Source organism: Anolis carolinensis, chromosome 2 (assembly GCF_035594765.1).
Source record: "Anolis carolinensis isolate JA03-04 chromosome 2, rAnoCar3.1.pri, whole genome shotgun sequence".
Taxonomy (NCBI): domain Eukaryota; kingdom Metazoa; phylum Chordata; class Lepidosauria; order Squamata; family Dactyloidae; genus Anolis; species Anolis carolinensis.
The window spans coordinates 16,877,547-16,891,447 of NC_085842.1; the positions used below are offsets into that span (position 1 = coordinate 16,877,547).

At 45.0% G+C, this 13,901-nt stretch overlaps 2 protein-coding genes across 2 annotated transcripts; both read left to right on the plus strand.

Moving 5' to 3' along the window:
• Positions 1–140: 140 nt before the first annotated feature.
• On the plus strand, positions 141–8,475 carry LOC103280131 (uncharacterized). The gene is made up of 7 exons (XM_062973259.1): positions 141–761; positions 899–1,004; positions 2,075–2,154; positions 2,280–2,400; positions 3,392–3,473; positions 4,470–5,064; positions 6,483–8,475. Exons 1-7 carry the CDS (start codon positions 156–158, stop codon positions 7,170–7,172), a joined length of 2,280 nt encoding a protein of 759 aa, XP_062829329.1. The 5' UTR covers positions 141–155; the 3' UTR covers positions 7,173–8,475.
• A 137-nt stretch (positions 8,476–8,612) lies between these two features.
• On the plus strand, positions 8,613–13,882 carry LOC134296993 (zinc finger protein with KRAB and SCAN domains 5-like). The gene is made up of 5 exons (XM_062973302.1): positions 8,613–9,569; positions 9,711–9,816; positions 11,787–11,866; positions 12,075–12,195; positions 13,361–13,882. The coding sequence occupies exons 1-5, from the start codon at positions 9,015–9,017 to the stop codon at positions 13,870–13,872; spliced, it is 1,374 nt and encodes a 457-aa protein (XP_062829372.1). The 5' UTR covers positions 8,613–9,014; the 3' UTR covers positions 13,873–13,882.
• Positions 13,883–13,901: the final 19 nt, after the last annotated feature.

Here is a 13,901-nt window from a genome sequence, read left to right on the forward strand (position 1 = left end):
GTTTGGGAACTGCTGCTTTAAGTTATCCGAACCCTCTCCTGTTTCTGGGGAAATGCCTTGAAAGCAGCATCTCCCCATGTCTTTCGGAGGGAGGTTTTGTTCTGTGGCTTCCAAAGTGTTAAAGCAATGGATGAGGATTCCTAGAGGGGAAGTCAATGGCCAATGCTAAGCCTCCTGCAGGCGAGGTCCCTCCTCTTCTGGCCATGTGGGAATCTTCCTGGAGGAGGAGGAGTGAGTGGGTGAGCCTTGCAAGGCTTGTGGAGGAGGAGAGAGTGTGCCTTCCCAAGAGGGAGATGGCTCTTCTGCCCAGGCTGGAGCCTGGCTGCAAGGACACAGGGCAGGTGGGAAAGCAAGAAGCCTTAGACCCTGAGCCAAGCACGGACCCTCCTGCCTTTCCTGCTGGGAATGGAGGGCAGTTCTGGGAAGGAGGCCTTTTGGGGAAGGGGCTGCGGGGAGACAGCCCACCTTCAGAGGCAGCGCCAAGCCAGAGCTTCAGGCAGTTCAACTACAAGGAGACTTTGGGGCCCCGAGAGGTGTGCAGCCGCCTCCACTCTCTCTGCCGCCTGTGGCTGAAGCCTGAGGAACATACCAAGGCGGAGATGGTGGACCTGGTGCTCCTGGAGCAGTTCCTGGCCGTCCTTCCTGCGGAGATGGAGCGCTGGGTGAGGGAATGTGGGGCAGAGACCAGTTCCCAGGCCGTGGCTTTGGCGGAAGGATTCCTCCTGAGTCGGGAAGAAGAGGAGACAGAGAAGCAGCAACAGGTGAGAGAATCTTCTCTTGATGCTTTCAAGGAGGCAGGGATGCTGATTATGAAGGAAACCGAACCCCAGATCCCTCCTTTGCCTGTTTTGCTTATTTTCTGATCCTTTGTATCTGTGTCCCTTTGGTTTTTTCCCAGGCGGTGGACTTGTGTGCAGAAGTGGCCACAGCATTGGAAAGGCATCCCTCCACCTCCAGCCGGATACTGGATTGTGCCGAACAAAGGGAACCTCCCAGATCCACAAGTAAAAATACCTAGGGACACTCGTATGAACATTTGAGCCACAAAGGTGGATATCATGAATCCCTACGAGGGGCAGCTTAGGGAGCCGAGTATGGTTCTCCCAGAGAAGAGCAGGTTAAGAGGGGAATATGTTGAAAGGGTGTCATATTGTATACATATTGCTGTGCCATTCCCATGGTGAGAACCTATTTTTAAGTGCCAGATGGATTAGGTACAGTCCCCCCCCCCCCCCCCCCCCGCCCCAATACCCACCAAAAAAGCAGAGGAGGAGAGGGAATAAATTCCTCAGAGTCCAATGGGGAACAGAGTGCATAAAAAGGGCTGAAGTATCCAGGCCAGAGGTTGTTGCTGATGTCAATTGCTCTCAAAGTGGCTTTAAGTAATGAATTAAAGGCCAAAATACACCCCTTTCTCTGTGCTAGAGGAGAGTTTTGTGGATGCCGTCGACTAAAAAGGCAAACACATGGGTCCTAGAGAAAATCAAACTTTAATTCCTCCTAGAAGCCAAGATTACTGGAAAGACATTGATGTAATGTGGCCATATCATGATTACACTGGGCTCACTAGAAAAGACAATAAGTGTTAGCAAAAGAGAAGGCAGCAGGAAAAGCGAGATATTACAGGGGAGCCATGGCTGTCCTGAATCACCAAGACCTGAGCAGACCTGGCTTGGAGGTCTCTCAGTCATGGAATCTCCATCAGTCAAAGTTGTCCTGAAGGCACTTACCACCACCACCAACAACAACAACAACAATGCCTTACTCTTCCTAGCCTTGCTCAGGTTGTGCCATCTCAGGGCGGTGCCTTCCAAGATAGATGCATAGAACCATAAAATAATAGATCCCTAGAGTTGGAAGAGCCCACAAGGGCCATCCAGTCCCAGTTTCCAGCCATGCACTCTTAATGGATGGTTATCCTGTCTGTTTAAAAACTTCCAGAAAAGGAAACTCCACCACACTCGCAGATCACAACATATTCCATTGTAGAACCGCTCTTACCATTAGGAAGATGTTACCACCAGAAATGGAGACCACGGCCAATAAAATACCCTTGTCTTTTCTATTCCTATAGGAGGGGAATCAGAAATTACACATACTGGCTTGCCTCTTCCTTTTGATGTACTCAGCACACATTCTGTGACACCAGATCAGGTAGGTGAGAGAATCCCTGATGGGCCAAGAAGGGCTCAGGCTTGCGGTCTCCTCTTCGCACTGCTATTCTCCCCTCTCTCCACCCAAGATGTCTGCAGCAAAGTCCCTGCTGTTTCTTTGTCCAGGTGACCTTCCAAGAGGTGACCGTGTCTTTCAGTGAGGAGGAGTGGGCCATGCTGAATCCGGACCAAAGGGCCTTGCATCAACAAGTCATGAAGGAAAACGTGGAGATGGTGTCCTTTTTAAGTAAGGCTCCTTCTTTTATAAGAAGGTATTAAGCACAAAATGAAATAGCTGCCAAATGTCACTTAGTGGTGGGGGCAAAGAACTCACCAGGTTTGGCATAGTTTCATAGCAGGATCAAATAACATTAAATGTACCATTCAACTATAGGATCTCCCTATAGGTCCAACATGATGCGGAGGAGGGCAGAAACTCCCAGGTGTCATTTTTGAAATCAACCCAGTGTTGAAACAGGTTGAAAAGAAACTGGTTGTTTCTATCATTTTGTACGGCCGGTGTCATTTTCCCATTGCTCTTGTTTTCATTGTTGTATACCTTGAGATCATTTCCATTTTATGGCAAGCCTTGAAGAAATCTATCACAGGGTTTTCTGGGGCTGATATTGTGTGACTCACCCAAGGTCACCCAGTAGGTTTCTGTGACTGAGCAGAGAATTGAATACAGTGTCTACCGTAGCCTAGTCTATAAACCACTCCAATTGCGAGATCACCCATTAGGTTTCCATGACTTAGCAGGGAATCAAATATAATGTCTAGAAAAGCCATAGCCTCACACCACTCAAATTGTGAGGTCGTCCACTTTTTTTCTAATATTCATGGATTAGCAATCATACAACAACAAAAACCGAAAAATAATTCACACTTTAAGCTGCAATCCCACAGAGTTGTCACAAAATATGGGGAGCAGTCCTGTTTCTGGGCCAGCAAGAACTCCTTGTTTTTAATTTGGTTTCTTATCAGAAATATCTTTTTCAGAAATGCAGAAATAGGCTCTCTTTTCCACACTTAATCAGATCAATTGGTAACTATCACATGTGCCTTGTATATTCATATCCATGATTTCACCCACCTGATCCTTGGGGAAAGTGGTATCTTCTACACGATTTGATGGCATGCTACCTTTGGAAGTTAGCATTTAGCCAAAAAGGATACATCCATAATTATACCTATTAATGTTTTTTTTAATATGTGACCTCATTTTCTTTGTTGTCAAGCAACTCACAGAGAAGGGGAATCATTTCAGTGCCAGAACTGTGGAAGGAAGCAGGAGCGGTGCCTCTCTTGTCAGCAAGCAAGGTACACTGAGGACTTCATCACATCGAGGCAATGAAACGTTTGGCTGAGTAGAGCTCTGTTTGTAAATCAAATGGATGATTTCCCTACTTTCATCACACTGTTTAATGTATCCATGCCACTCAGTAGTATTCTGTGTTCTCTGAGTTTTTAACTCATCATGCTATAGAGATTTGGCCCCAACACCCACCATCCCTCCCTCTGAGTTCTTTGCTGAAAAAATAACCCTTCTCTCATTGAAATCCCAGTTTCCCTACATACTAATGCAAAAACTGAGAAGTTTCTGAGCATGCTCAGTTTATTTATTTTATAATTCAATCAAATAGTTTTATTGTACAAGCCCAAGGCCATGACAAAAGAAAGCATACCTGCACACAATAGTACCCTCAGAGTAACAGGCACCAGGGATACAAAATAGAGCATAATCATACTCCCACAAAGAGAAAAAACAATGGGAATTAACAAATAAATAACTTGGGAGGGGGTCCAGTTAACTCTTTGAGTCTCCACGGCAGTTTATGGCAATTTTATCTAAGTTGTGCATTTTCCGGGCTTCCGGACGTTTCGCCCACGCCTATGGCAGGCGTCCTCAAAGGTTTTATCTATCTCTGTCTTTCTAATACTTTTTGCAGAAAGAGCAAACAGGGCTACTTTCTAGGTTACAGTGGCGCAGTGGGTTAAAGCCTTGCGACTTGAAGGTTGGGTTGCTGACCTGAAGGCTGCCAGGCTCGAATCCCAAACCAGGGAGAGTGTGGATGAGCTTCCTCTATCAGCTCCAGCTCCACGCGGGGACATGAGAGAAGCCTCCCACAAGGATGGTCAAAACATCCGGGCATCCCCAGGGCAACGTCCTTGGAGACGGCCAAATATCTCACACCAGAAGCAACTTGCAGTTTCTCTAGTCGCTCCTGACACAAAAAAAAAATTACTCTGGAAGCCAGATCACGGTGCGACCAATCCTCTCTTTTCTTTCCCTTTCTTTTTTAATTTGATATACAGACATTTAGACACCTCCATTTTCAAACATACGGCTCCACTTCGTAACCTTGATTTGGTGACACTTGCAATCTCTCTCCTACTACAAATGGAGATAGAAAGACTGCAAAGGAGGAATCGTTACCTATTGCAAGTACTACTATTCCTAAAAAGAAAGCTGGAAAGACGAGGCAAAAGTCTCGACCCTGTAGCCGCCCAGTCGCCTGTCCTTTCCTGGTATGGAACGACTCCGGAGCCACGGAGGTGGTGGGTGAGACCACGCACTCATCGCCGTTGGTGGAGGGAAGAGGTGTTGCCCCTTTGGGATGAGGAGATGTGGGTGTCCAACTTCAGGATGTCCAAGGAAACACTTTTTGAACTTTCAAACTGCCTTCGACCGCACCTAGAGCGGCAGGTCACAACCCTGAGGCAACCCATCAGCGTGGAGGAAAGGGTTGCGATTGCGATATGGTGGCTTTCGTCACCTTTGCTCTACAGAAAGGTTGCTTCTCGTTTCGGGGTTGGAGAATCGACTGTAGCAATTATCGGGATAGAGGTCTGTCTGGCCATAGAAAAAGAACTTCTGGGAAAGACGGTCCAGCTAGGGGACTACAGGCAGGTATGTGAGTCTTCCCTTTACACTTCAAATTGCCTTGCTAAACAGAGACAGCGTAGAGTACTTAATATTTATTTATTTTATTTATCGTATCAGAAGCGAACTGAGGGTACAGTTGTAATGTATTTTAAAATGCAAAGTTAAAAACTTAGCATTATACTAAATGTCCTTTGAACAGTAGCTAGCCACTTGGAGTGCCTCTGGTGTTACTATAAGAAGGTCCTCCATTGTGCATGTGGCAAGGCTCACATTGCATTGTAGTAGGTAGTCTGTGGTTTGCTCTTCTCCACACTTGCGTGTCATGGACTCCACTTTGTGGCCCCATTTCCTAAGGTTGGCTCTGCATCTCGTGGTGCCAGAGCGCAGTCTGTTCAGTGCCTTCCAAGTCGCCCAGTCTTCTGTGTGCTCAGGAGGGGGTCTCTCATTCGGTATCAGCCATGGCTTGAGGTTCCGGGTTTTAACCTGCCACTTTTGGACTCTTGCTTTCTGAGGTGTTCCTGTGAGTATCTCTGTAGATATTCGGAAGCTATTCCTTGATTTAAGGAGTTGGCGTGCTGGCTGATATCCAAACAGGGGGTGGGCTGGTAATGTCAATGACTTGGTCCTTTCATTGCTGGCTGCTACTTCCTGGCAGATATCGGGTGGTACAGTGCCAGCTAAACAGTATAATTTCTCCAGTGGTGAGGGGCATAGACATCCTGTGATAAGTGGCATGTCTCATTAAGAGCCATGTCCACTGTTTTAACATGGTGAGATGTGTTCCACACTGGGCATGCGTATTCAGCAGCTGTCAAGTGCAAGGGCAGATGTCTTCACTGTGTCTGGTTGTGATCCCCAGGTTGTGCCCGTCAGCTTTCAAATGATATTGTTTCTAGCACCCACTTTTTGCTTGATATCCAAGCAATGCTTCATGCAGGTCAGAGCATGGTCCAGGGTAACAGTTACAGTTATTTTCCAATAGGTTATGCAATAGGTTATGCAATAGGTGGAAAATGGCCTTGTGGTGCAGGTGAAATGGTTGACCTATCAGTAAGCCCACCTTTAAGGCCATGCGTGTTTTGGGGTTGGGATGGGCCATGGCCGATGGGATGTGGAAGAACACAATAAACCTCCCATGGTCCAGTGTGCACCCCATTAACAATGCACACCAGGCCAATAGGAACCATCTTTTCTCTTGAGCCTTCAGACAAGAGTTGTACAGTACTCCTTAGATTTGGGTTCACGTGCCTCCACTCTCACAGCATAATGGCAAATCCTCCCCCAAAGCTCTCCATCACCAGTACCAAGATATGCCCATGACTTGTTCCACAGGTATTGCAGGCTTGGAAGCTGTTATCTGAAATGAAGGCTGGTAATTGCTTAGTTTTTGTTTTGTTTTGTTTTTTTGCAAAACATTGATCTTGAACAAATCTTTCTTCCAGATTATGGCAGGATTCGCCGACCTTGGGTTTCCCCACTGTATTGGGGCGATAGATGAAACACACATCCCCGTCCGCCCCCCGGTGAGACGTCCTGGCACGCTTCTCAACGGGAAAAACAGCTACATTGTTCTTCAGGGAACAACGGACCACGCTGGGAGATTCATCGACATTGAAGTTGGACATTCGGGAAGAAACCATGATGCACATGTTTTCCGTCACTCGACAATCTATCAAGCTATGGAGGAGGGAGTATTTGTGCCAGGAAATCCACACATGGAATTTAATGGAGTTCAAATACCACCCTTAATTTTGGGAGATGGAGCTTATCCTCTTAGGACGTGGCTTATGAAACCTTACGGAGGAAATCTTGACAAGAGGAAGCAAACATTTAATTTATCTTTGTGCAGAGCTCGAAACGTTGTAGAAAGAGCCTTTGGACGACTAAAATCGAGATGGGGGTGTTTGTCTTCTCACTTGACCGTGGCAGAGAAAAATTTTGTTCCAATTGTCTCCGCATGTGTGGTGCTGCACAATATATGCGAAACAAAGGGGCATGTTTTGACACCTCAGGTCCCAGCACGTAGGAAACACGTTCTTCCAGCACAGGAGGAATCTGAGTTGGGAAAAGGGGTCGGCGAGGGTGAAAAAGTCCGTTCAGCAGTAGCAGGACTGCTTATGGGAGAACGTTAACCTGCCGACCTGAACAAATTTCAGTACTTTTCCCCGACAATTACGTTAACTATTAATGTCTCTACTTTTCTACTACGTTGAGTCTACTGCTGCTTTGAAATAGTGTTCCCTCACTACTTCGCAGTTCACTTTTTGTGGATTTGCTGTTGCGCAGTTTTTCAATAAACTCGAAAAGAGTATTATAAATCATAAAAAATTACAATTTACAGCCTAAGGAAGGGAGGAAGGAGAGGCTTAAATAACTGGGCATGTTTAGCCTGCAGAAGAGAAGGCTGAGAGGAGACATGATGATAGCCACATACAAATATGTGAGAAGAAGTCCTAGAGAGGAGGGAGCAGTTTTCTGCTGCCCTGAGACTAGGACACAGAACAATGGCTTCAAACTACAGGAAAGAAGATTCCACCTGAACATAAGGAAGAATTTTCTAACTGTGAGAGCTGTTCAGCAGTTGAACTTTCTCCCGACTGGGATGGAGGCTCCTTCTTTGTAGGCTTTTAAACAAAGGATGAATGGCCATCTGTCGGGGGTGCTTTGGATATGATTTTCCTGCTTCTTGGCAGAATGGGGTTGGACTGGATGGCCCATGAGGTCTCATCCAACTCTATGATTCTATGCTCTTTCTCTGCATCTCAGCCAGCTGGCTAGGTGCTGGTGCCAGTTCCGTAATGTACGTTGTGGCAGGGTAGGCCAGGTATATGAATTATACGTTAGGACTCCACTTTTCTAACATATAATTCATATACCTGGGCATGAATCTTGGCTAGACTGAAACCTCTGTCTTCTATCTTATTTTCAGTATCTCTTTTTTGATATTTCATTTTAAAAAGCGAGTTAGTTCAGAAAGCTTTTTTTATGTTATATGAATTAGGACTCAAACTTTTCGGGCTCCCTGGTGTCGCAGCAGATTAAAATGCTGAGCTTCTGAACTTGCTGACTGAAAGGTCGGTGGTTCGAATCCGGGTAGCAGAGTGAGCTCCTGCTGTTAGCCCCAGTTTCTGCCAACCTAGCAGTTTGAAAGCATGCAAATGTGAGTAGATCAATAGGTACCACTCCGGCGTGAAGGTAACAGCAATCCATGCAGTCATGCCGGCCACATGACCTTGGTGGTGTCTACAAACAATGCTGGCTCTTCGGCTTAGAAATGGAGATGAGCATCAACCCCCAGAGACTGACAAAGGATTTCTGTCTGTAAAATGCATGTTTTGTGCTATTGTATATGGCATCTCAGCTTTCTTTGGCGGATTACCGTGAGCTGGCATCACTTCAGCTTACTTGAATAAAATACCTCACTGGCTTCTTCAACTTGGTGAGATTTCTTATTGGTGAGATAGCTTCTTTGTCTCTTACAGGTGGCCTTCAGCCGGTACCGGTATCCGCTTATCGGGACTTGGTATCCGAGCTTCAGGTTTCACTATCTGTGGCTTGGATCTCGCTATCCGTGGTTGCTTTAAATTGCGTTATTTCATTAGCATGTATGCTGTTTGATAACACTGACAGTACCATTATTCAGTGTATGGAATCCTGGGATTTGTAGTTTGGGGAGGCACCAGCTCTCATTGTCTGTTAGGAATTGTGGGAGTTGAAGTCCAAAACATCTGGAGGGCCAAAGTTTGCCCATGCCTGATCTAGAGGACCTGAGTTTGGGAACTGCTGCTTTAAGTTATTCAAACCCTCTCCTGTTTCTGGGGAAATGCCTTGAAAGCAGCATCTCCCCATGTCTTTCGGAGGAAGGATTAGCTAGTTGGCTTCCAAAGAGTTAAAGCAAAGGACGTGGATTCCTAGAGGGGAAGTCAGTGGCCAATGCTAAGCCTCCTGCAGGCGAGGTCCCTCCTCTTCTGGCCATGTGGGAATCTTCCTGGAGGAGGAGGAGTGACTGGGTGAGCCTTGCAAGGCTTGTGGAGGAGGAGAGAGTGTGCCTTCCCAAGAGGGAGATGGCTCTTCTGCCCAGGCTGGAGCCTGGCTGCAAGGACACAGGGCAGGTGGGAAAGCAAGAAGCCTTAGACCCTGAGCCAAGCACGGACCCTCCTGCCTTTCCTGCTGGGAATGGAGGGCAATTCTGGGAAGGAGGCCTTTTGGGGAAGGGGCTGCTGGGAGACAGCCCACCTTCAGAGGCAGAGTGCCAGAGCTTCAGGCAGTTCAACTACAAGGAGGCTTTGGGGCCCCGAGAGGTGTGCAGCTGCCTCCACTCTCTCTGCCGCCTGTGGCTGAAGCCTGAGGAACATACAAAGGCGGAGATGCTGGACCTGGTGCTCCTGGAGCAGTTCCTGGCCGTCCTTCCTGCGGAGATGGAGCGCTGGGTGAGGGAATGTGGGGCAGAGACCAGTTCCCAGGCCGTGGCTTTGGCTGAAGGATTCCTCCTGAGTCGGGAAGAAGAGGAGACGGAGAAGGAGCAACAGGTGAGAGAATCTTCTCCCCACGCTTTCAAGGAGGCAGGGATGCTCATTATGATGGGAGCCAAACTCCAGAGCCCTCCCTCGCCTCTTTTCCTTTTCAGTTTTCAGATCATTTGTATCTGTGTCCCTTTGGTGTTTTTCCAGGCACAGGACTTGTGTGCAGAAGTGGCCACTGCATTGGAAAGGCCTCCCTCCACCTGCAGCCGGATGCTGGATTGTGCAGGACAAAGGGAATCACCCAGATCCACAAGTAAATACCAAGGGACACTTGGATGTCTTCACTCCTTTTGAGTCTTTGTGGCTCAGTGAACATATATTTGTATGTAAGGGATCTAGGAGCCTTTGGATATACAGCTTCTATTGAACATGAGTAAATAGTATAATGCATTTTTGGCTGCATCATTAGGAGTGTAGTGCATAATGAACTGTGTTGGACGGTGGCTGGCTTTACATGACAGCACCGTAAACTCACTGCAAACCAATCTTCAGGTTGTGTTTAAGTAGCTGTTTTTGAAAATTAGGACTGCTCAACATGCATTCAATTAGTCTTCCAAAGCAATTTGGAGGGAGATGGTGGGGGGGGGGGGGGGAGAGAGAGAAGAATTGCTGCAATAACATGTTTCATGCGTATGTCTATGTTTCATGTTTTTATAGTTTTAATGGTTTAATCTACAATTATATGTGTTGGATTTAGATATGTGATATATTTTTATACATATGTCAGGCATTGGATTTTGCCATTTATTATGCTGTAAACTGCTTTGAGTCCCCCCAGGGATGAGAAAAGCGGTATAGAAATTCAGTTTATAATAATAATAATGATGATGATGATGATGTGTTGTTGAAGGCTTTCCTGGCCGGGATCACATAGTTGTTGTATGTTTTCCAGGCTGTATGGCCATGTTCCAGAAGTATTCTGTCCTGATGTTTCGCCCACATCTATGGCAGGCATCCTCAGAGGTTGTGAAGATGCCTGCCATAGATGTGGGCGAAACGTCAGGACAGAATACTTCTGGAACATGGCCATACAGCCCAGAAAACATACAACAACCCAATAATAATAATAATAATAATAATAATAATAATAATAATAATAATAATTTCAGCCACATGATAATGTGCAGTGATTTTGAGGCCACTGACATGTATTGCGGGTGTGTTGTGGCTGTTTCTCCTCTCCACTGTTGTTGCCTCTTCCCAGTCTGCTGTCTGCTGCCATTGCCATTACTTATAGGCAGCCAGAGAAGAAATAAGAAACCTTAACATTTCTTATTTCTCCCCATTCACTTCCTTTAAAAACAAATTAATTAAAATCACAACAGGGCTGTGTGGCTGTCCCTGGCCAAAGGTGACCAAAGTGGTCATAGGTCTGGATATCATGAATGCTTTTAAGGGGCACCATCCCACCATGTCTCCTGTGTCAATATAACAGTATAATAATATTTAATACTAATATTATGCTATACTAATATAATATGTTGTATATACATATAATATTGATAATAATATTATAATGTAGCACAATATAATAATACATTATTTTATTTGTATATTATGTCTTACATGTAATATTACTAATAATATTGCAATATAGTCGTATAGTACAATATAGTAATATATAATGCTTATATTGTGCTGTGCTAATAATATAATATATTGTATGTACATATAACTTGTAAGCCACCCTGAGTCCCTTTCGGGTGAGAAGGGAGGGTTTATAAATGTCGTAAATAAATAAATAGGCAGCCGGGTATGGTTCACCTGCAGAAGAGCAGGTTAAGAAGGGAAAATGTTGAAAGGATGTCATATTGCTATACATATTGCTATGCTATATCTGAGCAAACCAGCTGAGGACCGGGTGGCTTGAAAGTCCCTCATTCATAGTATCACCATCAAAGAAGGAACAGCAAAATATCATCCCAGCATTGCTCAGGTCTTGCCTTCCATGGTTGAATAATAGCATCATAAAATAATAGAACTGGAAGAGCCCACAAGGGCCATCCAGTCCCAGCTCCTTGCCATGCAGGAATACACATTCAGAGCATTCCTAATGGATGACTATCCAGCCTCTGTTTATAAACCTTCAGAGAAAGAGACTCCATCACACTCTCAGGTCGCAGCATACCCCATTGTTGAACTGCTCTTACCATTAGGAAGATGGTACCACCAGAAATGGAGACCATGGCCAATAAAAAACCCTTGCCTTTTCTATTCCTACAGGAGGTGAATCAGAACCAACACATACTGGCTTCCCTCTTTCTTTTGATGTTCTCAGCACGAATTCTGTGACACCAGATCAGGTAGGTGAGAGAATCCCTGATGGGCCAAGAAGGGCTCAGACTTCCAGTGTCCTCTTTGCATTGCTATTCTTCACATTGCTCTTTCCACCCAAAATGCCTGCAGCAAAGACCCTGTGTAAAGATTGACATCTCTATCAACCACCAGAAGCAACTGGTTTTCTGGCTGGGGTCAGCGTTTCCTGCTTACCAGAATTGTTTCTTTGTCCAGGTGACTTTCCAAGAAGTGGCCGTGTCTTTCAGTGAGGAGGAGTGGGCCCTGCTGGATCCGGACCAAAGGGCCTTGCATCAACAAGTCATGAAGGAAAATTTGGAAACTGTGTCCTCTCTAAGTAAGGCTCTTTTTATAAGAAAGTATTAGTAACAGAATGACATAGCCACACAATGTCACTTAAAGGGGGGGGGGGGGAGAGAACTCACCAGGTTTAGCATAGGTTCACAGCAGGATAAAATAACATTAAATGTACCATTCAGCTATAGGACCTCTCTATTTGGAAGAGGGAGAAACTCCCAGGTGTCATTTTTGAAATCAGCACAGTGTTGAAACAGGTTGAAAAGAAACCACTGCCTTAGACAAACCTATCACAGGGTTTTCTGGGACTGATAGTGTGTGACTCACCCAAGGTCACCCAATAGGTTTCCATGACTGCAGGGAATTGAATATAGTGTCTAGAGCCATAGCTTAATGTTCAAACTACTCTAATTACAAGGTTGTCCACTTTTTTCTAATGCTCATCTCTTAGCAATCATACAGCAACAAGTACTCAAAATATAATTAGCTCTTTAGGCTACTACCCCCAAGGTTTGTCACAAAATATGGGGAGTAGTCCTGTTTTTGGGTCAACAAGAACTGCTTGTTTGTAATTTGGTTTATTATTGGAAATAGCTTTTCTGAAAATGCAGAAATAGGCTCTCTATTTCACAGTTACTCCGATTCATTTGTAACTATAGCATGAGCCCTGTATATTCATATCCACCCGAGCCTTGGGGAAAGTGGTGTCTTCTACATGATTTTACGGTTTACTACCTCTGGAAGTTAGCATTTAGTCTTTTGACTTAACCCGCCCCTATCTTATCCATTAGTGGGGAATGTCTGTTTTATTACCTTATTTTTTATCTTGTCACTATGGTGTTATTATTGTATTCTGTGTTTTAATTGTTCATTTTATTTGATTGTTGTGTTGATACTGTTTTTAGTTATTTATACTCGTTTTAACTTGTCACATTTTGTTTCGTATTTTGTTAGCTGCCCGAGTCCCTTCGGGGAGATGGAGGCAGGATAGAAAAATAAAGTATAATAATTATTATTATTTACATCCAGGTCTAATAGTTGGAAGTCACAAGAAAGTAGATTTTGAGATAACCGTAGAAGGAAACTCTTGAAGTAAGAGAAGCTCAACAATGGGATTGATTACCTAAATTTCTTATGAGCACTTTAATGATATCTATTAAGATTATGTTTTTTTAATATGGGTTCTCAATTTCTTTGTTGTCAAGCTACTCACAGAGAAGGGGAATCATCTCAATACTGGGACTGTGGAGAGAATCAGGAGCTGTGCCTTTCTGGTCAGCAAGCAACGTACGCTAAGAGGAAGCCCTTTAAGTGCTTGGAGTGCGGAAAATGTTTCAGTCAGAAGACAAGCATTGCTCATCATCAAGCAACGCATACCGGAGAGAAAGAGTTCAAGTGCTTGGAGTGTGGAAAGGGCTTCATTCAGAAGATACACCTGACTTATCATCAAGCTCTTCATACTGGGGAAAAACCATTTAAATGCTTGGAGTGTGGGAAGAGTTTCACTCAGAAGATAGGCCTCACCTATCATCAAGCTACTCATACTGGGGAGAAACCATTTAAAATGCTTCGAGTGTGGGAAGTCTTTTATTCGGAAGGGAAATCTCACGTCTCACCAAACAATTCACTCGGGAGAGAAACCCTACAAACTGCTCCGAGTGTGGAAAGAGCTTCCGTCAAAAGGGATGCCTTGCCTCTCACCAAACCGTTCACATAGGAATCTAAACCGTTCAAATGTCTGGATTG

Coding starts and splice junctions, on each gene's coding strand:
- LOC103280131 (XM_062973259.1), top strand. CDS start 156: ATGGCCAATGCTAAGCCTCCTGCAGGCGAGGTCCCTCCTCTTCTGGCC. Junction 762..898: donor AGACAGAGAAGCAGCAACAG/GTGAGAGAATCT, acceptor GTTTTTTCCCAG/GCGGTGGACTTGTGTGCAGA. Junction 5,065..6,482: donor AGCTAGGGGACTACAGGCAG/GTATGTGAGTCT, acceptor TCTTTCTTCCAG/ATTATGGCAGGATTCGCCGA.
- LOC134296993 (XM_062973302.1), top strand. CDS start 9,015: ATGTGGGAATCTTCCTGGAGGAGGAGGAGTGACTGGGTGAGCCTTGCA. Junction 9,570..9,710: donor AGACGGAGAAGGAGCAACAG/GTGAGAGAATCT, acceptor GTGTTTTTCCAG/GCACAGGACTTGTGTGCAGA. Junction 12,196..13,360: donor GGAAACTGTGTCCTCTCTAA/GTAAGGCTCTTT, acceptor TTTGTTGTCAAG/CTACTCACAGAGAAGGGGAA.